This window comes from Miniopterus natalensis, chromosome 8, assembly GCF_054644295.1.
Source record: "Miniopterus natalensis isolate mMinNat1 chromosome 8, mMinNat1.hap1, whole genome shotgun sequence".
Taxonomy (NCBI): domain Eukaryota; kingdom Metazoa; phylum Chordata; class Mammalia; order Chiroptera; family Miniopteridae; genus Miniopterus; species Miniopterus natalensis.
Genome location: NC_142088.1, coordinates 11,540,680 through 11,568,036, shown reverse-complemented (window position 1 = coordinate 11,568,036; position 27,357 = coordinate 11,540,680). Strand labels below are relative to the sequence as shown.

The window sequence follows — 27,357 nt, the reverse complement described above, 5'->3', positions numbered from 1 at the left end:
ATCCTAAGTCGATGCTCAACCACTGAGCCACGCCCGGCCGGGCTTTAGTCTTCTTTCTATCTGAGTAGGTGATCAGTATATTTGTGTTGAATTTCACTCAGTGAAGCCTGCTCATTTCACTAGGGATCAAATTAAATTTTAAAGACAAAACTTCTCTGCAGAATACACAGCCCGCAAAATTTACTGAGTTCTTACAATAGATCAGACAAGTTAAACAAGGCAGGTAATATCCCTGCCCTCGGGGAACTTATCATCCAGTGGGGGGAGGGGGGCAGAAAAACCAGTGATTACAATGCAGTGTTGACAGGGCTTATGACAGAGCAAATAAAGGAGCAGGTTAAGAAGGGCAACTACACCGAACTCAGAGAGCCAGGGAGAATTCCCTGGAGGGAGTGACATCTTCACTGAAATCTAAGCAACAAATAGGAGCTAGCTAGGTGAGAAGGTCTGCTGTGGTGCCAGGGGGTTTCCAGAGGGAACAGCATGTGCCACGGACCAGAGATAAGAGAGAGGCCAATGGGCTCCAGGAACTGACACCAAAGCGTAGATTTGAGAAGGAAGATCGGGAATATGGACAGGGGGGTGAGTGTAGCCTAGCAAAAGAGTGGGAGATGAAGCTGGAGAGGCAAAGAGAGGCCAGGTCATAAAGGACCTTCATGGTTTCATTAAGGAGTCTGGACTTTATCCTAAGGTCAATAGCAAGTCATCGATCAGTTTTCAGAGGGACACGTGGCCAGAATTACTTTAATCAGGAGCTTGCATCTGGTTTCTTTTCCTGATTGCAGATCCCTGATGTTAGTGAGTGAAACAGAAGCGGGACGGGGCCTACTTCTTTTCCTTCTGTCCTTTAGCAAGAGTGGAACCCAGAAGGTTCACACTACCTTCTTCATGGAACTCTCTTTAAAATCATGTCTTACTTTCCAGTCTTCCCTCTCAGTCCCCTTATTCCTCTCTCTCTAGGAAAGAAAAACCTTTGACCGCGTGGCAAGTCCTTTCCAACTAGCTGTCCTATGGACCTGGGCTATTAGCCTCCTTTCTTAAGTATCCCCCCCCCTCCCCCCCGCCAACTAGGGCTGTCAGGAAACCCTGCCAATAATCCACATTTCTAATCAAAGCCCCATTTCTTATCTCTTACTTGAATTCCACCAACTCTGCCAATATTTACTTTCCCCCTCAATCCTAGATCTCTCAACTTCTAGAAACAATTTGGTGGCCTTCTAACAGAAGATTAAGATAATGCTGACCAAACACATGATCCATCTGTAGGAGAAAGAGCTCATATCCAGACAGTAAGGACACACTAGTAGATAAACTCTATGAAAAACATCCACTCCTTTTCTTTCTCAACTTCATTACGTCACCTAGAGCTGCAGTTTGTTAGAAACAATACCCTAAACTAAGGCAGTGATTTTCAGCCTTTTTCATCTCATGGCACATAAACTAAAATTCTGCAGCACACCAAAAAATATATTATTTTTTTTCCTGATCTGACAGATAAATAGGTATAATTGTGATTCATTCACACTGGATGGCTACTGTTGTGATGGCTGTTGTCATTTTTTATTTGACAATCTAAGGGGAAGATGGTCAGTTCCCCTGATTAAATATTCAGGTATTGCATGTTTTAAAAATTCTTGCAGCACATGGTTGAAAATTCTGCCCTAAGGGAAAATCAACATGGTCCTTAACTTTATCTCTTGGCCTCACCATACCTTACCACTGGGAAAGGAATCTTGAACCCTCTAGTCTAACCTCCCACCTCAGTGTCAGAGTCTTTTGGCATGGCATGGCGACTGAGGTCAGATTATTTCTTACTGCCTAAAATGTTTTTAATGACTCCTTTTTCTATTCACCCACTACTAAACAGGTTTAGGGTAGGAGCTCTATGTCCAATAGAAAATACAGCTCAGACTCACTAGGTCTTAACAATGCTGTTCAGTGTGATCAGCAAACTGGTGCTGATCCGTGAACTCTTTGTTACTAGCCCATAATGAGGTAAGCAGAGAAACTGAGTGAAAGTATTTTAGAACTTTCATAGCAATCCAACATTGCCATGACATCCAAACACATGTTCGGAGGATTCATCTCAATGAACAGGGTGTAAAATGGTCTGAGTGTCATTCAACTTGTCACATGCGGCATGTGCTGCACCTTAGTTATGCACAGTGAAGCCATGTGTCAGGTTACTTCGAAAAGCACTGTTCTAGAAGGTTCCATGGGAAGCAAAGAGCATAGGTATGGGGGTAGGAGGGCTAGCTCTCCTCTCCTTCCCCTTTGGGTACAATAGAGAGTGAATTTGCTGTGTAGGAGGAGGAAGGGGAAGCTGCTCCCACTGAGCCACTGGCTGTGAGGGGTGAAGAGGAGGGCAGGAGTTGTTGGCCAGGTTATCAGGCAATAACAAATTCAGCATCCAAGCACGCGACTTCCAGCAATGCAAGGAGTTTCCTTTGTTTTGGGAAAACAAGAGCTGCAAGAAGCCTCTCCATAACACATCCTTGCCTGGCTTCGGGAGAAGCCCAACCACCCCTGACACAAACAGGACAGTCCTGGCCAGCGATAGACAAACCCTTACCCTGACCACAACCCCTGTTTGCTTTTCCTTTTCCACCACTTCCTCAGCTGGAGGGCCACTGTGGGGTCACAGGTAGCCGCCAGCCTAGGTCACCATTCGAGAACTTCACCCCCAGTGACCCAGTACCTACTCCACACAACCCTTCTATGCCCTTAATAGAGCCTACTTTCTCTCCCCAATATAGTACTTTTGGTCTGAGACCAGGGGCTTCTGGCTTCTTCCATAGAGTGGTAGGTAAAGCTAAGCCTCCAAGCACCACTCTGACAAAAGCCATGGGATGCTCTAGCAAACCATGTCATTTCAACTCTAAAACCAAGAAGATCTGTATCATCCAAGTGCCCAAGAAGACCAATATTTGAGGTTTCAAAAAAAATATTTTGAACAAGTGTTTTTATGTTACCTGAACAGGGTCACTTGATTACATTAGATCCTCAGCTTCGAGAACCCAGTTATCAACAAGACTAACATATAAAACAATATACCTCTTTGTGATGCAGATTGGCAAATCTAAACTTCTAAGTAGGTAGCTAAGAAGTATAGGACCAAAGACCAAAAAAACCCCAACAAACCTGGGAGACTAGCTCTTGGGGTACAAACAGGGTAAGACCATCAACCTCTAGAGACTCACATAAAAGTGCCTTCTAAGACAAAAGACTTCAGGACATTTTCTCCAAGAGTTCTGAGAAGTAGGGCTAGCAAGTCCCACTTAGGACTTTGCTATGATAAATCAAGAGCCTTGGGGAACAGCAAACCTTCCTCTCTGATTAATCAAGGGAGTTTACTCTTTCCCCTGACGGCCCAAGAGCCTAAGTTTCTATGAAGACTCATTTGTCCAGTAAGGGAGGGGTGTGGGGGCGGGACTCCCCCCACTCCAGGCCTCCTTCATGCCAAAGGAGGAGGAAACAGAATAAGCAAAATAAAATTCATAAAGCGAAGCAGTAATTATGGTGTGGTCAACAAGAGGCTGTCCTCAGGCCCATCATTATGTGGCTAAATTTAACGCCCTGCGCGGCCAGGGGAGCCGTGCGCCCCGGGCACCGTGTGTCCACACAGACGCCAGCTCCGCCACCTTCACCCGCTCGACAGCCGCCAGGGCTGCCAGAAAGCAGGTCACAATTTTTTTTATAGTCTGTTTACCAAGATGCTGTTTTTACTGCCGAGGTTTCTCTCATTTTATCTCTTTTTCCCTTTTCCCCAAACAGACTGGCCTGTATTTTCTGTCCCGTTTTTTTTCTTCTTCTTTCTTTCTCCCTCTCTCAGTACTATTTTCAGAACTCTAATTTTATATGGTATGTCCCTTTTTTTTTTTTTTTTTTTTTTTTGGTAAATATTTGCCATGACTAAGCCAGGCACATCCAGTTTAAAAGGCTCCGTCCCACAAAACATCAGGTCTTTAATGATATGCATCTCATTAGCTTGTCCCATGAAAGGGGGTATAGAAAAAAAAAGCAACTTACAGACTCTCTCACTTTTTATATCTAGAGAGACCTATATTTATATATAAGGACAAGCTGAAAACTGACATTCTAAGCCCCAATACAAGGTTAGTACAATGGCTACTTGATTCAGGCTTTAAGGTCCCAGACGCAGTTTCAGGAGAGAGGGGCTACTGGTCTGCATACCATCGCTAGTTGATCCAGGCAGTTCTGGCCAGATCAGTACAGCTAGAACCAATCTTTGGACTCTGGGGTATTAGGGCTCTCTAGATCTGGGAAGGCCTCTCACACTAAATTTCCTAAAATGGGTGTGAGAAAAGAAGAGGCAAAGGGGTGCCTCCTTCACTGGTGGATAAAGTTAAATAAAGGGAAGCTAGGAGTTAAGAGAGTGCTGAGAGAGACCCCTCCAAGGTAGAACCTCCACACCTCCTGCTCACCATCCAAAGGGCTCTCCCGAAATTGATGGGAGGATTTCTCGCTGTAGATGGTAGGTTTAATGAAAGGAGTTGTATAGTCAAGTCCACTTATTGCACTGAACAAAAGGCACAGCATCCAATAAATACTCTCTGGTACTTACCTGTGATGCTTTTAAACCCAGCTTGATATTCCAAAATGGAGCTGGAGGAGCCCCCAGTATTCAGTATTTTCAGTAAGGAATGCTGGAGGATGGGCAATAGATTCACGGACTGAGAGACCCTGAGTAGCTGCTCAAGCAGCATCTCGTGGGGAGCCTATAGGGGTCTGCAGGGGTCACCAAAGGTTCAGAGTCTCTAACTTTGTTCATTAGTTAATTTAGGGATAATCAGACTCTAGAGGATTGATGCTAACTAAAATCATAAGAGACTAATTTAGAAATCAAAATGCCAATATATTAGTTTACAAGGTGGGAGCTATAATATTCCAGTGACTGATATATCTTCAGCTGATTTTTCCTGGGAAGCTGAATAAACAGTGAGATTACCACTTGTTAAACACAGAAAAAGGCAGAAAAACAGCAAGTTACTTTATTGGATGGTTCATATATACTGTGGAAAGAGCATGGCACTCATCTGCATTCTACTATTTTACTGCTTTGGCACTGTGCTAGATAAATTAATAAAGTGCTACTCCTCGGTTTTTCTGTTTTTCTTTTTAATTCTATACAACTCTGCCCCTCTGTTAGTACATCTCCTCAGACCTCATGAATTAATTGTTTAACAGTTTTTCTCAAATTGCATGTAAGAGCCTAGAGATGTGCAAGACCAAGAGTTGGAAGAAAGGAGTGTGGAGTAAGAAACGAGGCAGCCCGGCCGGTGTGGCTCAGTGGTTTGAGCATCGTCCCCGACACCAAGAGGTCACTGGTTAAATTCCCAGTCAGGGCACATGCCCAGGTGGCAGGCTCAATCCCCAGCAGGGGGCATGCAGGAGGTAGCCGATCGATGTTTCTCTCTCGTCGATGTTTCTATCTCTCTCCCTCTCCCTCTCTCTCTAAAATCAATAAAAACATATTTAAAAAAGAAGGAAAGAAAGAAACAAGGCAGTCCTTGGGGCAGAGTTCTCTAAACATGCACCATTTTCCTATCTTGCAATTAAGTTAGGTCTCTATACTGCTCATAAGTGGGTCTTGGTCTTGCCTACTGTCCACATAAAATCCATGCATAGCTGTGTAACGAGTGGCAAGGCAATGGGACATGAAGGAAAAATGCTGGACTGGATTCCATTCAGAGCCCTCTGTTCTGGTGCTAAATTCTGAGTGCCGGTGCCAAAAATCTACCACTGTTTGTCTACCCAAGACTCCTTTTATCTTTGTGGGCTCTAATTTCCTCATAAGTAAAACAAAGAAGCTTGATAAATTCTTAGATTGATAAACTCCCTTAAAGCTCATAAAATTCGATTGCTCTGTCTGTACAAGGTCTCAGAGATGTGATGGTTTCCTTTGTTAAGGTACTCTCCCAGGCCCTTGATGAAATTTCTAACCTAGTCTCAAAAGCAATATTATACTGACAAACAATTGGGTGAGTTACTTCTGTAGATAGCGAACCTTATCCGTTTTATATTGATTCTTATTTATCTCATCAGAAGTTATCCCAAATTTGGGGGATACTCTGCCTGAGACTTGCATCTCCTTAGGTACCCACTAAATTCAGCACTTTCACTCTGCTCATCCCCTAGCTTCTGGGGGCTTCAAAAAACTAAATGCCAAGATCTTTGACTATTCTTTCTTCAAGCCAAGAAGTATTGTCCTCCCACTGTCTCAAGGCTCCTCCTTATTCCTAGCTTTACTCACATCAAATCAGAAGGGGTTCTGTAGAGTAAAAGATTCTAAGCAACAATATACAGCATCAGAGCTGCTCAGGCTTCCAGCCTAAGAGTAACAGATGCCAAAGAGCTTTTGAAGGGTTCCCTCAAACCACCACACCTCGGGAGCCTCTCAGATTGTGTAACCGAATGAAACAGCCAGTGTGTCTTCCCTTAGGCAGCCGCTTATTATACAAAATCCCTCTGAAGTCTTAGCTCAAGATTCATCTCTTCCAGAAATACCTTGCCCAAACTAGCCTGGTATGAACCCTAGATCCCATCCAAATGAATCTATTTCTTCCTCCTCTCGGATAACACACATTTTATGTATTGAGAATATTCTTTGCATATGTGTAAGTTCCAGTGGTCTAATCTCTCTTAAAAGTCCATCTTTCAAGGGCAGAAACCATGTTTTTAATTTTTCAGTATCACAAAACATTAAATATCAAGATGTTTAATATTTTCACTGGTGCTTAATAAGTACTATCCACATAGAGTTGAAACTTCCAAATAGAAAAACTAATAGACCAAAGATCTCCCACGCAGAATGAAAACAATGCTTCCTGAGGCTTTGTGACAATGTTTGCCTTGACAGTTCCCTATGGGAGATAACAAGGATGCCCACAATCTATAAATATTGGACAGCTAAGCCACTAACCTGTAGGACTCACTCTGCGAAAACACAATACCCATAAATAAGTGAAGGATATAAGAGGATACTTTAGGTTATAAGGCTAAGGTTATGAAACCAATAGATCAGGTAAAGCTTAAAGGCAAATCATTTGATACTTTTGTTTTCTCTCTTCATTTCTATAACCAGAGAAACATTTATCAATGTGGGAGACTCCTCGAAGGCTGAGCACCTCCTATCTACAAGGCACTGCAGCAAGTTCAGAAGGGGAAACAAAATGCGCAGGACAGTGCTACAGTTAAGAGTGTATAATCTACCAGAGGAGATAGTATAGAAATTCCTATACCATGAGGCCAAAGTGAAAAGTGACCCAAGGAAGGTGCAAAGTGCTGCTGGAGCTCAGAAGAAGAAAAGAACAGAGCTTATACTTTTACTTCTGTCCCTTTCATTATTTCTGTCATAGCAGAAGTCATGTGACCACCTGATCTTCTTTTGATGTGCGGCAGATTGAATGCCTTTGGAAAGGACTTTATAATTCTGGGATAAAAAGGCTACATCTCCTGGGGAAAGAGGGTGGAAATAGGCAGCAATTAAGTCATCTATCTTAGATCAAAATATCTCCCATGCCTCCATGCCATCCACGAACCCTAGAGGAAGCACTAATCCTTCCACTTCGCTCAGCTCCGTGGGTATCTGCTTTCACACTCTTTTTCTAGTGGCTTCTCCCGTGCTTTCAAAATATGTGTCTTCCCGTCTTAAGAAAGGGTTTTGCTTAAGCCCCTTCTAGCTGTCCAGCTAGCTCTCATTTCCTTTTCATCGTGAGACTTCTCTGATGAGGGTTCTACATTCGCTGTCTCCATTGCCTGATCGATTGATCCTTCTTAAGCTGCCACAATCTGCTGATATTGCCAAGATCACAAATCGCCTAAGGATTTTTCCCGGGCCGTCAGGCAGTCACGCTCTCTTTTCGGTCTCTCTCCCGAATGTGGCACTGTGAATCATCCTACTTGGTGACAGGAAGAACATGGGATTTGAGTAAAGACAAATATGGGTAAACCAGCTGAGTGACTTGAAGCGCATTACTTGAGCCTCTGCTTCTTTGTCTTTAAAGTGAAGATAATACTGCCGACCCCACAGGTTAGTTGTAAGGATTAAAAGCTCTAATTTAGATAAAGCACCTAGCACCACGTCTGGCACAAGCACAGGATGCACTTGATAAGGTGAGTTCCCCTTTCCTGGCTATCTCGCTCCTCTCTCCAGGTTCTCGCCCTGTCTCACTCACATTTCTTTCATGGCTCCCACGACTCCTTCCAATTGTGACTGTTCCCCAAGTCTCATCGTTGGACTTTTGTTCCTTTCTCCATGCTCCTCCCAGCAAAAGATGTGTCCATTCTCCAATATTGCTCCCTAGCAGATGATTCCCAAATCTATTTCTATAGGTCCTTTTCCAAACTAAGCTTCAACCCTATTTTTTTAACTCTTTCCTGAGCATTCCCACTCGTATGTCCTATAATCCATTTAAATCCAGCATGTATTGAAAAAGATCTTCATCTTATGTTTTCAAATTAACGCTAATTATATATAAACCATCGATTTTTTTTTTTTTAATAAAAGAAGGCATTGTTAAATGGGCATACTGTAACCAATGGAGTTTAGTGAAACCCTTCCTCTACAAGGGGGGAAAGAGGGAGATTCAAATGTGAATCACAGCAAAATGCCTCAGAGGCATGTGAAGCTTATAGGTTAGGCCTAAAGGGGCTATATATTTGCCAGAAATAAGGCATCAATCAACACTGCCTCAAACTCAATTCTGAACTAAGTAGACTTCTCAGACTGGAGATTAAAACCACATGAGAGACTAACAGTAGATTTGGTGAAGCTAAACAACAACAAAAAAGCATTTTTATTTTAGAAGAGTTGGTAACTTCCTTTGAACAAAGTGAGATGCACAACTCCCTGGAGCAGTGTCTGTTAAATTGTGCTAGCCTATCTGGGTCTAGATACGGGGGAGGGGGTGCACGACTTAGTTTTCCACAGGCTCCCACAAATCTCTAGTCATTTATGCAGCTGGATACACATATTTAGTTATATGCCTATCTTCTGTAGGCATCTGAGTTTATAATATTTGGTTTTGAGCTTTTTCAGATAAGAGAATTTAGAACATGATAAAGTCCTTCCTTCACTATTGGGATTCCCAGAATTAGAAACCTATCTTTTGGAAATAAGTAATTTTATCCCATTTGCATTTTCTATATTGGTTTCCTTTTAGTTTTCCCTCTGATTTTTAATAAATTTTCTTTTGAAAGTATAAGCCCTTATAAAGCTTTGTAAAAGGGAAATAAAGAGGCCTTTTTATACATTCTTGGGCCAAAAGAAAAGAAATGGTGACCCCTGGTAGCAGGGCTCAATGGTGACTATAGGAGTCACAGTGAGAAAACTCCAAAGAGAAAGCAAAATTCAGAAGAAATATAGCTGAGAAACATGTGCAGCCATCCCTTCCTCCCCGGAGATTTTCATTCCAGAGCTCAAATACTGGTGGATTTGTGTTTTAAATAAGGAAAACCATTCCTTTATATGCCCAAGATTAGATTTAATTGAGCCCCACCCATGATTTTTCCCAGTCTGTCAATGGCACCACTATTCTTCAGATCACACAGGCATACCACTGACAGCCTAATCTTCCTGAAAGATTATTTTCATATGTCAATTCTCCAGTGAAGACTTTCATTGGTTTCCCACTATCTACAGCAGTAATTAATAACTGTGAGAAGGAAGTGCCACATCTCTTTCCTAGGAGACGGGCCTCTGTTTGAGAACCACTGCATGTTACGATAGATGTTAACAACCGGACTGAAATGGGCAAATAAATGGATTACAGGCAGAAAAAAAGCTAAAAAACACTTACCTTCAGAATAAAACACCCATCTTCCAGACCAGCACCTAAGACCCTCCACAACCTGGCCTCAGGTTATTATCTTGCTAACCTTATTTCCCACTAACCCTCACCCACTCTTACTCTTATTGCATGTCCTTTGCCCATGCGCTTTCCACCTAAATTGCCTTCCAAATATTTCCCTAGCAAAACTGAAAACAAATCATTATAGTCCAGTTCAAGACCTGCCTTTTACAAGAAGCTTTTTTCAATCACTCCACTACTGTGGCCTCTATTATCACTCATTAAGCACAGTGAGCTCTTTGATGACAATATTACCCTACCTTATATGCTCACAGAACCCAGCATAGTGCACTATACTGAATTCCAGAAGCATGAATTAACTGCAAGTTTCTCTGGATCAGAGAAGTCAGAGCAGTGACACACACAGTGGTAGAGAGGACATTCTGATGCATCCTTCTGTATCATGCCCAAGAGGATACTGACAAACATCCCCTGAATCCTGTGTCTTCCTCTACATGGTGAGCGACAGGTGCATGGCAGAGGAGCAGCCCTTCCAGTCGTGGAAGTAGAGCCCAGAGAGAGGAAAAGCTGAGGAAAGAAGAAACTAAATAACTTACTTTTGGCTCTATGACTAATGTTCTTTCCAGGATTTCGTTAAGTTCTCATTCCTCTGGTTTTTCAGATATTTAATTTAACTGGGTCTATAAAAGAGGTTCTAGGGTCTCTCTATGATAAGAGATTCAAGGTTTATGCTTCACCCCAAAGCTGGGGACTATCTCCCAGTAAACGAAGTGTCAATGAAACAAGACGAGTCACAGAATGGCAATCTAACAGTGGTCTCCTCCTTAGGCTACTCATCTATTTACCACAGGGCTGCCTGAGTCTCAGGCTACCAACAAGTGGTAAGTTGATGGCCAACCCATAAGACAGAGAAGCTAGAAAAGGAATGAGAAGATATGATTCCTTCATCCACTCAACAAATATTTATTGGCTGCCCACTATGTATAGAGACACTGTTCTAGGCACTTTGGATAAATCAGTACACAAAACATATATCCTTGTGCAGGAGGAGACAGACCATAAATAATAAGCGAATAAGTGAATGCTATGGTTATATGCTAGAAAATAGTGGCTATGGGAAAAATAAAAAGTAGAACACGGTGAAGTAAAATCAGAGTGCCAGGTGCAGAGGGGCAGGAACGTGGGTTACAATTTAAATAGGAGAGTCAAGGTAAACTCCATCGAGAAGGGACATTTGAACAATGACATTGTTGTAGTCCATGTAGATATATCCACAAATTTTTTAGCACACCTCCCCTTAAGAGTGAAGCTTAAGTTTAATTACCCTCCCCTTGAGTATAGCCTGGACTGAGTGACTCACTTCTAATAAAGAGAGCACAGCAAGGCAGTGATGGGATGTCACTTCTGAGGTTAGGTTATAAAAAGACAACAGCTTCCATTCTGGTCTTGATCTTGGTCTTAGTGCTGGTCTCTCAGGGATTACTGGCTCTGGAGCAACCCAGGGATGTTCATGCGAGCAGCCCTATGGAGACGCCACGTGGCAAGGAAATGGCACCTCTTGCCAACAGCCACGTGAGAGAGCTTGGGATTGAATCTCCAGCCTCTTACGATGACTGCATTCCCATCCAAAATCTTGACTGCAACTTCAGGAGAGGCCCTGAACTAGAATCACCCAGCTAAGCTGCTTCCAGATTCCTGACCCTCAAAAACCATGAGATATTAAATATTTGTTGCTTTAAGTCACTAGTTTTGTAGTGATTTGTCACAGAGCAATAGATAACTAATATATACATAAAGGAAACGAGGGAACTGACCACACAAATATCTGAAGAAAGGGCATTCCAGGCAGAGGGAACAGGCAGCATAAAGGCCTACAGGCTTTGAGCAGCAGAGTTGCAATGATGTGACTTACGTTTTAATCAGGTCGCTTTGTTGGCCAGGAGCTGGGCAGGGGTCGCAGCAGGGATACCAGTAAGGAGGCTGCTGCCAAAGTGCAGGAAAAAGATGACAGTGGCTCCGTGGCAGAGGTAGGTACAGGGGGCTGAGGAACAGCAGGATAGCGCGTCGGTGCTTGGAAGAAGGAGAGAGGGCTGAGGAAGGGAAGAAATGTCCTGGAAAACTCACGAAAGAGATGATGCCTGAGCAAAGCTGGGAAAGCTGAACAGGGGTTTGTCGTGAGGACAGGAGCAAAGAGAATGCAAAGTAAATGGGTCCAGAGATGTGGGCAGGAAGCTGTCAGCACTTCAGTGTGAGGCAACTGGGTGCTGTGGGCAAGCGACAGAGGGTCAGGCTGAGGGGTCAGCGGGGCCGAGTCATGAATAATCTTGTGCGACACGCAAGAAGTTTTGAACTTTATCCTGCAGGCTACTGAGGATCACTCAAGGACTAGAAGCAAGAGAGCGACACAATCAGACTTTGGCCCCCAAGGGAACACTCCAACACACCTCACGGAGGGGAACAAGTACTGACCGGGAGAAAAGGCGGAGGCTGTTGCGTGGTCAAACCAAAAATGAGTGCGGTGCGGTGTGGTGAACCTACGGTAATGGAAGCTGGAGGAGAGAAAAACAGCAGGTTCAGGACAGGTGACAAGTTAGGCTTTGAAAGTGAGGACCAAGAGAAAAGTGGGGGACTCCCACTTTTTCTAAGTTTCTAGCTAGAAAACGGAACGGATAATGGTGCAGCTCCCCAAGGTAAGGTATATAAGAAGAGAAATGGGTTTGGCGGGCAGATTCTGGGCATGTTGCATGTGGGACATCCAGGTGGAAATGTCAAACGTGCAGGAAGAAATATGGGCCTAAAACAGTGGAGATAGAGACTTGGTAGTCAGTGGTATGCTATGAGAGCTGAAACTGGGGCCTGGGTGAGATAACTCCGAAAGAGAGTGAAGGGTGAGAGGGTCAAGGACATGATTCTAGGTAACGCTAACATTTAAGGGGCAGGTAAAAAAGGGAAAGCCAGCCCTCCACAAAAAAAACAACAACAGTAGAAGCTGTCTGTGAACAACTCTAACAGGATAACAATCTTCAGGTTAAAGGACTCCCCATCTTCAGCGGGTGTCTTTGGTACAACCTTCCTAAGAGCGGCAATGAATAACTTCATCGCTTGAAAGATATACTCTAGAAGCAGGCTGCAACCAGACAGTGGATGAAGACCGTAACTAAAACTAGACAGGACACAAAGGCCATGGCTACATTTAGGACGCTGAGTCAAATCAATGTTAACTGTAGTTACAGAACTAAAACTATACCATAGGAATCGGTTAAAGTATTAAACCGAACAGATTAAGCCTCACGAGGCATTCAGAATGCAGCAACAGAAGTGACTGTTCTGCTGAATGCTCTCCTCTGAAGCGAGAGGAGAGGAGAGCTGCAAAATGTCTATCTCTGTTAAGGCTCCCCTCCCTAAGAAAGCCGACTTCATGCAACTGCCCAGGTTTTGGTGTCAAGGGCTGATTCCTAGCCAGGGGTTGCCAGCTGCAGAGGGCGGGGCTCTATTTTGGGCTGCCTGTCCCAGAGCCTGGCCAAGTCTGGTTTGAGCAGCATGCAGCCCCAGTGACTCACACACCCATGCAAACCGCCTGTGGCTCCGTGGCCTGGCCTCGGAATGCCAGCCTTAGGCCAGCTCCCTCCTCACCCCATTACACTGGGATAAATAAATAAAGAGCCCCGCCAGCAGCCGCACAGCCTGATGGCAACCAGATGGAGAGAGAAAGGCATGGACAGGGCCAGGGAAGGAACTCCCTCCAGTGAACTAGACTGACAGTGGGCTGTGCCAGCCCAGTCACTCTAAAGTTCCCCTTTAACACAGTTCCTACTGCCTTGCCATCCTAGTCCCTAATTCCTTGGCTCATCTCCTGAAGGTGACTTCCAGCCCCTACTCCTAGGAAACGCTCTATACGGGGCTCTTGCCCTCTATGAGGATCATGCCAGCAGCCGCCCCACCCAGCTGACTTGTACCAACATTACCAGTATCCCCCTCTAGTTAGGCCACCATCAATTGGCCCCCTTGGGCTCCCTGGAAATGAGAAATCAGAGGCTCTTGGGGGTGAGGGTGGGGGCAAAGGACTGAACACGGAAAAGTAACCGCTGTTCAATCCTTAAATATTTTTCCTGGTCTTAGTATCCTAGAAACCTCCCTGTCCTACTTCCCCCCTGCCCTATCTCTATGGCCTCTTGCCCAGCAAGAGTCCCAATGAGAGCTAGGACAAACAGACCCCAGGCACTGACCGCATGGCCCTCTGACATCAGTCCTGGCCCCCCTACACCTTCATCCCTAGCTCTCTGTCCCTGGTTTGTTTATTTTCCTGTGTTGCTTATTTTGATGGCACATCCTTTCAGCTCGGTCTTGGATGACCTCATGACCCTTCTGTGTCCTGTTTGTAGGACCCTGGGCAAGCAGAGTAACTGAAAAGATGCAGTGGCCATAAGAGGTTCTGAAGCCCTGTTAGGAAGCCTTTCAGTTCTAGCAGCGATGCAGGACATTCAGTGATCCCAGAGGTCACAAGAATTCCACATTATCCTAGCCCTTAACTCTCCTCTAATGGTGTGTACAACCAAAGTAGCAAAACAAAACAGGGATAATCCTAGACAAGAAATGTAGGAGGTACCAAACATACCACTATAGCTTTATGACCTTAGGCAAGTCACTTAACCTCTCAGAGGCCCAATTTCTTAGTCTGTGAAATGGAAAGCTACAGCTACCTAGCTCTCAGATCCTTTGCAGATATAATAAAATTCTACAAGTCTATGTGGTTTGGATGTGATCCACCCAAAGCCTAAAGGACCAGTATTCTTGAAGTAGTTGGTTCCAAAACACCAATATCCTTCCTAGATTAGCAACTCGATTCTATATGCTTTCTTTTTATTTTTTAAATCCTCACCCGAGGATATGGGGTTTGTCTGTTTGTTTATTTGTTTAGAGAGATAGGAAGGGAGGGAGGGGAGAAGAAGAGAGGAAGAGAGAGAGAGATCGGTTGCCTCCCTTATGTGCCCCAACTGGGGATCAAATCCAAAACCTAGGTATGCGCCCTGACAGGCAATCGAACTAGCAACCTTTTGGTGTATGGGACGACGCTCTAACCCACTGAACTACCCGGCCAGGGCCCTATATGCTTCACATTCAGTTCTGTAGGGTTCTCCCCACCCCAATGGCATGGAAGAGATGAACCTGCAATCTTACAAATGAGAAAACAGAGGCCCTGAGAGAAGTGGTTTATCCAAAGCTGCGAAGTGAATCAGGATACGAAAACCCCAAATGTACTCTAAATCCCCTGGCATACATTTAGCAACATTTCACCCACACACTTACTGAGAACCTACTAGTTCTAGGCACTATGCTCAGTGCTGGGGATACAGAAATGCATTCAACAGGGTCCTTGCCTCAAGCAGTCTATAGCTCAGTGAAGGAGAAAGACAGTCTTACCAACATACAAACAGTAATATTACAAAGTTATAAGTAGTAAAATAAAGGTACGAATCAAGGTACAGTAGCAGGGATGAAGTGTTATGTTTACAACGGGCGTCCTGAAAGGTCTCCTAAAGCTGAAGCTGACACTTAAGAGATGAATAGAAGCTTACAAGGTAGGTAAGTCCAGGACACTGGGCATCCCAGATAAAGGGAACTCTGTGTACAAGACATAAAGTTACAGAAAAAGCTTTTTTGGTGATTAAAAGTCATTCTATATGGCAGAAGCATAACATGCATAAAGAAAAAAATGTCAGAAACCAAGCTGGATAGCTTAGTAGGCACTAGGTCAGGAAGGGCCCCCTCTACTGAGCTAAGAGAGAGCCTTGCACTGTTTCACTAAGGGGCTAAGGCTTGAACTAGTATGTCACCTCCAGCCTATGTTAATCTTATCCCCAAACTTAGACAGGGGAAGCTGGCAGGCAGAAAAAGGGCTAGGAAATCTCTCTTTTGTAAGTCTGGGCTTAATGGTTTCTCTTTCCCCATAAAGACTTGAAACCTATTCTACTTCAGAACTTAAGAATACACGCTTTCCTTCTGCAGTTACAATTGCTTCAATAGACGGACTTAGCACTCAACTCGCATTTCTTTGTTGTTAGTGTTAAGACCCAAAGCATTAGGGGTCATTGCTCAGCCAACACACAGGGGCAGAACAGAAAGATCCCCCTCAAGAACACCTGCTGTATGCTTAGCTCTGTGAAAAGTGCTAATTTCAGGTTCAAAAGAAGTATGAGTGACAGCCCCTATCCACAAGGAGTTTACAAATTAGCCTAGAAGACAAGATAGAAATACAAACAATTTATACATAACATAGTATTATAATAGCATTATTTATTTACATAATAAAGTACCAACTTGGGTAACATGCACAGTTAGAAAATAGGGCAATAATACGAAGGTACTAACTGTACAACCAACAAGTCCCAGAAGAGTTAGAGAAGGAGAAGATCAATATTGACTGGTATTATCAAAGGTCACTATTAATAATACTCCCCCTGTTTGGCATTTAACAGATGTTTCTTTTGGCCAAGCTCAATCCTTAGAAGGGAAACCTAGGCAGGAGCTTCTGACAGGCCACAATTATCTACTCCCCATTCATTCCTTTGCCAGTCCCCTTGTATAAACACTGTGATTTTCCACAGCCTACTGTGCCCACAAGACAGTCCCCAAATGGTAGCCCTGTGCTTTCCACCTTCCTCTACTGCGGGATGTTGAAGCAGCCTCGACAAGTAATAATAACTAGCCCCCCCACTCCACAATCCAGACCTGCGATCAGATCTCAACAAGCAAAAATTTAGCAACTGGGCAACCAAGCTTTCCAAGGGTAGAAAATTCCAAATGAAATACCTAGGTACTTTAACAGAGATGTTTTACGAATGTTAATCAGCCCGTTTTTGCCTTTTACGTTCTTTTCCCTAATTTCCCCCCATCTTCTCCACGTACATCTCAAGCTTTATCAGACTCTCTATAGGCAACTTTTTCAGAGAAAGGGCTTCCCGACCATGAGAGCAATCTAACGCCCAAACACAAGTCACCACTCGGGCACCTGGGAATGGGAAGTAAAGCCAAGTTGCACAGGAGAAAGGAAATAACAAATGCTCTACCTCTACCATAAACTGTTCCAAGAAGGAATTTTCTTCAAATGGCTCTGTCTTCAACCGATCTATAATAAAGGGAAACAGAAAAGAAATGTGAGTCTTAGGACAAGCTTCCTACCTATGAGATAGAAAGGAAACAGAGTCCAACACTTCTTGGGGACAAGCACAAAGGTGCAATACCCAAAGGTGCCTAGTCCGGGGGGAGAAGGGACGAGAGTGTGCTGGCAAACAGGAGGAGGAGAGGGCGATGAGCATCAAGCGGCAGCACGTGCTCCAGGAGTCCTGACACAAAGACAAAGGTCAAGCTGAATTCTTATTCTGAAGTTGCAACGAGCTATGCAGCTTCCTAAAGTCCCAAGTTCACGTTGTCCTCCTACGATTTTGTATAGCTGTTGGCCCCTTTCCAAAGTCTTTCCTTGCCATTGCCTAGGGCATGTCTGGACTCGGTTACGGCTTCTATTGGTCAGCTGGGTGCCGGCCAGGTACTCGAGGCAGAGAGAAGCGTCACCAAGCATCAAGTCTCCAGTTTTGGTCAGTACCCAGCACCCACCCTCGGGGACGTCTCCCCCTTTTCTGAGGCACCTCTGGTTATCTGTACCATTCCCCATTCAACATCTCAAAGAATGTCCTCTCACCTCGGCTCAGTGTAGCCCCACTCTCCTGGTAGTCCTGGATCTCTAGATCCTTCATACAAAGCAATGTTGCCAGCTCCCTCACTTGGCACTGCAATGCCAGACTCATGCCCATCAGAGGACGAATCAAATGCTGGGAGACCTTTCATGGAAGAGATAGCAATTAGCCAATAAATACTGTAAAATACTCTATGACACTGTATTAGGGACTAGAAAAAATACTGAATAAATATTTTCATAGGAACTTATAGTGTCATAGGCAAGCAGTCCATTTACATGAATGCAAACATAAACATAATAATTAAATAAGTGTATAAAAGAAGTTCAAGGATTTTCTTTGAGTCATAGATTTAAAAAAATGGGAAGAATAAAGAATACTCATGAATGCCCAGACAGTGTGGCTCAGTGGTTGAGCATCTACCTAGGACCCAGGAGATTGGGGTTCGATTCCCGCTCAGGGCACATGCCCGGGTTGTGGGCTCGATCCCCAGTAGGGCGCATGCAGGAGGCAGCCGGTCAATGACTCTCATCATTGATGTTTCTATCTCTCTCTCTCCCTCTCCCTTCCTCTCTCTGAAATCAATAAAGACATATTAAAAAAAAAAAAAAGGTTCCTCATGAATAGATACCTGGAGCAATAATTTCAGGAGAAGGGTGTCGTGCAGCTGATAAGAGGAAAGTGCTAACTCAACTCTCAGCAGAGACTGAGATAGACGCAGAAGGTCCAAGTGACCTTCAAGAAATTAGATGTGGCTGCAACACAGGATGCTAGCTGGAATATAATAGGAGACAAAAATCCACAGAAAGTAGAGAGATTTCAAAGTCGAATCTGACCCAGACGCTAATGAAGAGCCATTTCAGGGCTGATGATGGCCCAGAATGAGCCCAGAGTTTCCATCTGTTCCCACCCATGCAGCAGAGACTAAGGCCATTTTTGTAACAGAAGCAAGCCAGTCATCAAGAGACCAGCCTACTGGTGGGAAATAAACCACCCACACACACACCTTGCTCTTAACAAGAGGTAAGCGGTCACAAGCATAGCCATCCTGCAGTGCAGCTAGGATGATGTTCTCATACGATACTGTACAGCTATACAAAATTACCATTTAATTCACCTGTGCAAAGTGTCCATTAGTCTTTGAAAGATGAAAGCCTTAGCCAAAGAAAATAACTAAAATCAATAATCTATTTGTAGCTCGGGGATGTTATCAGAGTTTCTTTCCCTTCCCGCCAGAGATGAACTGAAGGAGGCACTAAGAAGAAATGCCCTAGACCAGAGGTCAGCAAACATTTTCTGTAAGGGCCAGAGAGTCAATATTTTCCGTTCTGCGGCCCATACAGTCCCTGTCGCAATACTCAACTCTGCTTTTGTAGCATGAAAGCAGCCACAGACAACATGTAATAAATGAGGGTGGCTGAGTTCCAATAAAACTTTACACAAATAGGCAGCAAGCCAGAGTTGGCCTGCTGGCCATAGTACACCAACCCTGGCCCTCGATCTAAAACAGGACTTTTAGACAAGGTACCCCACACAGGCTTGAGGTAAGGAAACGGTCCTAGAGTGCCCTAGATGTGCAAGCCAGACTCACCTTGATCAGAATCAGAAGTCTGAACTCTTCAGACTTTTGTTTTTGTTTGCCTTTAATTTTCTAGTAAAACTTACTACTAAAAACTCCAATTGTATTTGGCTCAAACTGAGAGGAAAGAACTTTTTTCCACATTTCTCTGATGGGAGAGGGGAGGTTAGGGATTAGTGGCAGCACCAGGGCCCAATAAATGCAGGGCTACTGGCACAAAGTGGAAGGGCGAGAAATCAAGTTCACCTATAGATACCAGTCACCTCTTTCCACCACACAGCATACCCCAACTGGTACTGTCTGCCAGCTCAGATCCTTAGGATAAACTTAAGCTTCTAGGAACTACTGTCCAGAATGCAGCAGAAGTTCTGCTTTGGGAAAATGTATCTGCTCTAGACCCAACCCTCTTTCCTAGGAATTGTTTTTGGTAACTTTGGTCATGTTCAAGGTAGATCAGGAAGAAAATCAGGTGACTAGTTGTATGAAAGCCGGTCAATGTTTGGTAGGTTGAATTAAAAGTAATTGCACTTGCTAACTAAGCAACATCACCATCCATTTGGTGACAGTCCTCAAATAACAGAAACTCTTAAAGTTAATTAACCAGCCTCTCTCTAGGAGGCTACCTTAATAGCAATTTCTTTGAGTGGCACTAAAAATTACAACATGAGACATGATAAGAAACAGTTGTTAATCAATGCCATTTCTAATTAAACACAGTGACGCTATACCAGGCACCTGAAATTATCTATCAGACTCCAGTGTCTATATAGCAAACAACAAAAAAAACATTTTATCAGTAAATATTTTAACTTCTAAAATATTTCATAGGCTTGGGTTACATCACTGTGAATCATTGGGGTATAACTTACTTCAAAGTTAGATGAACACTAACTTAGATCAGTTAATTAGAACAAGGCATTGCGGCTGAAGGAAAGGATTTCAAAGCAAATCCACAGACACTACGAGGAAAAATCTTGAAATGCTTTTGGAGGGCAGGGGCACACCCACCCACCCCCTTCACTTACAGACAGCAATACAGGAAGAAATGCAGTTCAACAAGTCATTCAATAAATACCTACTGTGTGCCTAATACATGCTCTAATCCCATGAGGCCTATGCCCTCAAAGAGTTAAGGTCAGGAAGTGTGGTGGATACAGAAGCAGGAGTTGACAGTCTCCAAAGGAAAAGCTACTTCTAGTTTCCTGCAATGTCTTCAGATCCATCACAGAGATGTTCACTAGTCATAGGCAGGAGAGCAGAATGGCGGTTATCGATCGCAACACGAATCGTACCAGGTTTGGATATAGTGAAAAGGGTAGCAGACTGGGAATTAGGAAACCTCAATTCCAGTTCTGGCTCTGAGAGTACCTAGATGTAAAAATGGCTTAATCCCAAGTACTTTCATGGTCCCAATTCTTTCTAAAAATAAAAATTATGAAGTTGGAGTATTTGCTCTCACAGGTCCACTATAATGCTAAGGGTAAGTAATATTCCATGTCTTCTTACTTAATCCTCATAACTCCATAGTAAGGCTGTGATTGGTATCTCTACTTTACAGATAAAGAAACTGAGACTCATAAAAATTCAGTAACTTATCCTAGGTAATGTAAGCAGTCAAAGTGGAGAAGCTGAGTTACAAATTCAGGTCTGCTGGTTCTGAAGCCTGTGGTCTTTGCTCTTTCTACTACCAAAAAAACCTTTGCATGTGAGTCCTAGGAATTATAAAATGGCCAAAGAGGTGACAAAGTTGAAAGTCAAAATATGGAATATCAAGAATTACATTAGAAAAAAATATATAAACAACAACAAAAAGAATTACATTAGATACTAGAAAGAATACACAGTGGAAAGAAGGAGAAGATAAGAGAAGTTGGCCAGAAGTGGAAATTGACTCAGTGTTGGAAAGCAGAGACCCAAAGCTTTATATATCCCATAATATCCTGCAGAGACTTAAGAACTATTGAATTATTAATGTGAATACAGTATCTTGTAAAGGGTGTGGGAAAACAGGTACTCTCCTGTATAACTAGGAGTCATGCTGCATAATCTCTCTACAAGACAATTTGGCATTATGTTAGCAAAATTGGAGATGCAAATGTTCCTTGACTCCGCTATTCCACTTTAGGAATTTACCCACACATTTACACACAGAAAATGTAAATACAAGGATATTCACTAAATATAACAACAAAAGAATGGGAACAACTTAAGTGTCTACTAGTAGCGTAACAATTAAACATATGTTGATATCTTATTTAAATAAAACACTATGTTGTCATTAAAATATTAAGGCAGGTCTTCTAAAGGTTTTGTGATGAATAATTTCTAAGTTCTATGCAAGTTACTGAACAGTGTGAATAGCATGCTGCCATTTGTGAAAACACATACATATAACCAGATATTTGATTTTGTGAATATATACATACATACGTCTATAAGAGCTTTCTTTAAGAATTCACAAGAAGCTGGTATCAGTAGTTGCTTTAGAGAACGAAAATGAGGGACTGGGAAAGGGGGTTGAAAGAAGACCTATTTTTTTCAATGTATACCCTTAAATGTCTGAAATGTTTGTCTTTTCTTTCATGAATTACTCATTCAAAAAAATTAAAAACTATCACCAGAGTGAGTAACAAACAAAAATATGACTGTGTGACCTCACAGACACACACATGAGCTTGAAATAGTATCCACCTACATCCTTGCCAGTGTCCATTGGCTCTAACTTTTTCCCTATAAAGCCTCCTCAGGTTCCGGGATTTCCCTGGGATAACATTCTTCTTCTTGTAAAAATAATCACTTTATCTTACATTAAAGCATAACCATTAATCAATTGTTCAACACTCACTTCTCCACACAGCCAACCAGGACTCATTCCACTCTGTCTCTTTTCTTACTGCAGCTCCCCAATTAGAGGAGCTTGCCTAGAATAGTTTTTTCTTCACATACTATTTTCAATTATAATATCATTATTGTTTTGAAAGAAAAAAACTATTAGAGCTCATCAGTGTCCAAGGAGAACTGCCTTCCCAATCTCACTATTCTGAGTTTCTAAGGGCTGTGTGAGGCAAAATGAGACTGGCTATTATTCTGCTTCCTAAAGGCAGCCCAAATATTGTCGGCTCAGAGCAAGCATTATTAAGGAAACAGTGCCCCCTGGTGTTACTAAGGAAAAGTTACAGGGGTTTTGAACAAAATAGGTCAGTGCTATATATGCAAGCAGGATGGAAAATTTCATAAGAATTTCAATTAAAATCAATAAATATGAGTGACTATTATCTGTTAAGCACTGTTGATGGGCCTTAGAAATTCAGAGTTGAATTATATATAGTTCTCCAAACACTCAAGTCTAGCTTTACTGGGTTCCAGATCAAAATAAAAAACAGAGAACAGTTTCTCAAAAGGCACTTTGTTGTATTCACTCTATTGATGCCAAAGTACCTCTGGGAAACTAAAGAAGGGAGATAGGAAATGATGCCCACTTGTCAGATCCTTTTACTGATAAACCTACACCCTTAGTCTTACATAGAAGACCCCCCCTCCTCTAAGGCTACTGGCTGAAACATGTTCTGTTTACATGGAAGTGAAGGAGAGATCAGCAGCATCAATGTCTGCAAACTAATTCTTTTTTTTTTTTTTTAATATATCTATTGATTTCAGAGAGAGGAAAGGAGAGAGACAGACAGACAGAAACGTCAATGATGAGAGTGTCATTGGGGATTAAGCCCGCAAACCCAGGCATGTGCCCTGACCGGGAATCGAACCCTGATCACCTGGATCCTAGGTTGACACTCAACCGCTGAGCCACACCCGGCTGGGCGCAAACTAATTCTTAATGTCCACTCTCAAATAACCAATTTCTAATAAAAGCTCTTGGGGTGTAGCTACAAGTGAGCAGAGGACATGATCCCCCTAGTCCCTGAAAATGGGCTCTCAAGTCAGACCTATCTGCAAGTCAAATTCCAGTTCATTCATTTATAAGCTGGAAACCTTTGAACAAATTACCATCAATGTCAGTTTGCTACTCTGAAACACAGGGAAAATAATAGCCATCTTACAGGACAACTGTAAGGATTAAATGATGAGGTAATGTTCAGAAAGGTACCTAACACAGGTACATACTCTACCCTGTTGCCAGAGTGATCTGGATAAATTACAAATTGGATCACACTTAAAGTTTTTCAATGAATCCATGTTTCCTTTGGGATAAAATCCAAACTCACTAGAACCCTTCAATCTAGCCACTGCCTACCTTATTTCTCAACTCCCTGTAGTCACGACGTTCCCCCAATTGCCCCCCACTAAAACTTTTCCAGGCCTCTCAAAATGCACTCTTGCCTAGAATGACCTCTTTATTTTCTCCCAGTTAGTTCCTACTCATCTTCAAAATTCAGCTCAGAAACTATCTCTTCAAGAAGGTTTGTCAGATCTTCTATCACCCTGGGCTTACCTCGATCAAAGAATTTACCATACTTTATCCTGTTACCTGTCTGTCTTCTCACTAGATTATGAACTCCAGGAATAGGCTACGTTGCCTTAGATCTGGACACCCAACAATTGGCCATAGTAGATGCTTAATAAATGTTGAATAAAGATACACAATGAAGTGTGTAGACCCAAACTCTGCTCCCTTTGCAAGGAAAGGATGTACCAGTCAAGAATCCCTTTACCCTCTGTCTAGACAAGGAAAGTTTTCAAATTGGAGAATTTCAAATGGAGTTTCAAAAACGTACGAGCACCTAAAGTTTCACCTCAAAGCAGCTAGCAGTCCCCTTCCCTACCCCATACTTGAATTTCACTTACCAGGGAAGGGCTAGCTAGAATGCAGTGAAAATTCCAATAGAAGGGGAGACCAGAGAGCTCACTCCGTACCCGTAGTATCAGTGCCTCCGCCACACGATCACAGGAGAAGGTAGCTTTTCCAGGGCAAACAATGTCCTTCAACAGAGGGCGAAGCAGATCATCCAAATGACAGAGAAAAGCCTCAGGGGGAGCAGTCAGGCGCTTGTTCAGCTCCTAAAAAGACAGCAAGGATTGTACAGAGTGGGGGTGCTCAAAGGAAACTGACTCCTTCATAAGTAACAGCAAAAGAAAACTGTGGTTAACATGAAGACAGTGGGCATGAAAAGAGAGATCAACCGGCCTACTTCACAATTCTGCCTTGTACTGTATGCACTACAGAAACTAACAAACAGGCACACACAGACACACACAGCCATATGGAAAGATCCCAGGGCTATAGGTAGAAGTGCAGGACATTGATTAGAACTGTCTCAATCTGACTCAACCTTCCTTGACAACTGGCAGGCTAGCAAGCTGGTTGGTATTAATGCCCCCTGACCTTCACTAGGAAAGAAATTATATCCATTACCACAACACAGCAATAATGCCCTTCACACTTACCTTGCCTCGCTGGCTGACCACACTAGCATCCACCTGTTCATGCCACACCTCATGAAGATCTGAAACCAGCAAGGCATAGCCTTGCTTGGTGACATAAGCCTTAACCAAGAGGGAGTTTTCGGCAAGCTGTAGCCATGCCCACGGCTGCATCAACAGGCCTTGCTCCAGTTCCTCCATCTGCAGGAAAGTCTTAATTTAGCAGTGTCCCAGGGTACCATAGGCCTCGGGGTGGGGGGACCACCACACAGTTCAATATCAAATAAGTCTCATGAAACTCCTCCCTAATAAAACAGAAAGCATGGATTTACATTCTACCCCTCATCCCCCCACTTTCCCACCCCCAGTATATAACCAACTAAGCACAAACCTTAGTAACTCTTGGCCACTAAAAATCTATTTAGAATTTTGAGGGATCTTTCCCCCATATTAAGTTCCTAGAGGGCATGAAATATCTTTCTTCTATAGTGTTTAAGCCTCAGCATATTGGTATTAGTATTTCTGCTTTCTAATAATATAACTTGATGTGGAAACCTAAACCATTCTTGTTGCATATTTATCAAATTCCTAAGAAATATGTCAGTGTTATCCTTTCCCAGAACTTCTAGAAGAGAAGGAATAGTTCTTGTCTCATAAAACATCATAAATCATAAGTGTCATCAGAGGAAATTCAAATTAGCCGATCCTTATCTAAAAACAAAACTCTGGAAGCTCTCAGAATTTCAAAAATATCTCTCTCTATATATATCTATATATATATCTATATATTCTCTAAACAGCTATATATATTCCATAAATATATATATGACAAATACAATATATAATAATATAATAAACAATAAATATATAATAACATAAATATATATTCCCTAAAACAGATTCTTAATCTAGAATCTATGTATGTGAATCCTCTGGAATTGCACGCAAAATTTGTGTACATGCACATACTCATTTGGGGAGAAGCAATCTGCAGCTGTTGACAGATTCTCAAAGGAATCAATGACACACAAATAAAGAGCTAATAAACACTGTCCAGAGCAAACAGGAAAGCCCAAATCCCATTTCAAGAAGAACCTGAAAGTCTAAGAAGTCATGAATACAAGACAGAGTACATCGCAGAGGCAGAGATGATGAATTAACATCCACTTCGCTTGCCCCCCAAATCCCCACCCAAGGCACTGCCATTAATGAGACCACGCCCTGCTGCACATCCTGGAACTACTGGAAACCAGCTTTTCTACTTCAACAGTTCAACTTGTAGCCTTAACCTAGTAGATATTCAGAAACTATGGCTACCTGACAAGAAGTCTGATTTTTCCTGTGGTTTAAAAAAAGGGGGGAGTGTTATAATTTCCTTCTCTATTTCAGTATATAAATACGAAGTGCAGAGGGCAGAGGCATCACAGAATATAAAAAAAATTCCTTGGATTTCATTAACAAAGTTATCCTTGTTTGTTCCAGTCATTTCCATCTCAGTCTAAGCCATTCTTCCAACCATAACTTGTTTTTGAAGCACAGCCTTGTAACATAATTTGTAGAGTCAGTAGACAGGTGAAATATAAATATACATTGTGATTTTTATTAGCAGCAGTCTCAAAACCTTGTTTGTCGAATGGTCAGTCATTCGGTCACATTTCCAACCTTGCGTTTCCTACTGGGAAGAGCAGCCCTTGGAACGATTAAGCTAATCCTCCGCCAAAGGTCACAGAGTTCACCGCCAAAGGTCACAGTCCCAAGTGAAGTCGCCAAGCCTTTCTCCCCCTTATAGGCACCACCAAGCGTGTACTCTGATTCACTAAAATTGGGTTGATTATCCAGGCCCATCACATCAGAAAGCCCGGAAGCTCAAGACCATCAAGTTGTATGGATGCGGGGGTTTTGTTGTTTTGTTTTGGGGGTGGAGGCGCAGTTTAAGGTGTGGCCGGGGTCAACAGGCCCCATCGAAAGGTCTGACACTCAGAACCAGACATGGGGTGAGCTGCAGCCTGAGGCCTCTCTACCCCAACCTTTTTCTTTTGTTCTTCAAGGCAGCCTTTAACCTTCACGTTTACCAGAGTCACCCGTTTATTATTCTTGAATGAAGTAGGGGTGCGCCGAGCGCCAAGAACGAGGTGGGGTCACCGGAGAACCCGGTCCGCACCAAGCCCCGCCCCTAAGCCGTGAGGCCCTTTCCGCGCAGTTCCTCCGCCACCCTGCAGAGGGCAGCAAGGCCCTAGGGACCCTCCGGGCGGGACCGCGCCCGGTCCCTCGAGGAGGGGACAAACCCTCGCTCCCGTGACCACAGCCCCACCCCGGGAGCCCCGCCTGGCGTCGTTCCCATCAGCCCTCGCTAGAAGGGCCTTAGCCCTCAGCCGTCGCATTTCTACAGCCCTGGCCGCACCGCGGCGCAGCTCGGGACCCCTCAGGGGGTAACAGAGCCGACCACCCGCAGCTTTGTGCACCGAGCAGCCTACGGAGCAGCAGCCCACAGGCCCCGCCTCGCAGCCGGGAGGCGGTCTGCGCACGCGCGGCCCCGAGGGCCCGCCCACCCCCAGCGGTCGGCCCCGGAACGTGGGCCGCCCGCGGGTCCCTCCAGGGAGGGAGCGCCTGTGCCCGCGCCAGCACTCAGGGTCCGAGCAGCCCTAGCCACCCGGCCCCGGCTCCGGCCCCAACTCGAGCCCGACCCCACCTACCGTGAGCGGCTGCGACAGCTCCCACCCTCCCTGCAGCAGGCCCGCGGGCCCGCGCAAACCGAAAGGCCTAAAGTAGAGGCATTCCCCACCCCCCACGGGAGGCGGGGCCTTGGGGCACGGGGGCGGGGCCCGGGCCTGGCGTGGGCGGGACATCTGGGCCCAGGAGCTGACTGAAGGCCACCCGG

General features: G+C 43.8%; 1 protein-coding gene across 3 annotated transcripts in view; it reads right to left on the bottom strand.

The window, feature by feature from the left end:
• The window catches only part of NHEJ1 (non-homologous end joining factor 1), a 77,564-nt gene extending 50,321 nt beyond the window's left edge, over positions 1 to 27,243 (bottom strand). Inside the window, exons 1-5 of one of the 3 annotated variants that reach the window (XM_016196822.2) lie at positions 27,173 to 27,243; positions 24,504 to 24,784; positions 23,904 to 24,116; positions 17,530 to 17,668; positions 16,901 to 16,959 (exon numbers count right to left, since the gene is read on the bottom strand). In XM_016196822.2, coding sequence (XP_016052308.1) covers positions 16,901 to 16,959; positions 17,530 to 17,668; positions 23,904 to 24,116; positions 24,504 to 24,680 — 588 coding nt within the window. In that variant the 5' untranslated portion in view covers positions 24,681 to 24,784; positions 27,173 to 27,243. The remainder of the gene's footprint in view (positions 1 to 16,900; positions 16,960 to 17,529; positions 17,669 to 23,903; positions 24,117 to 24,503; positions 24,785 to 27,172) is intronic. The other 2 variants (XM_016196824.2, XM_016196823.2) reach the window with 2 other exon arrangements.
• Between the last annotated feature and the right edge of the window lie 114 nt (positions 27,244 to 27,357).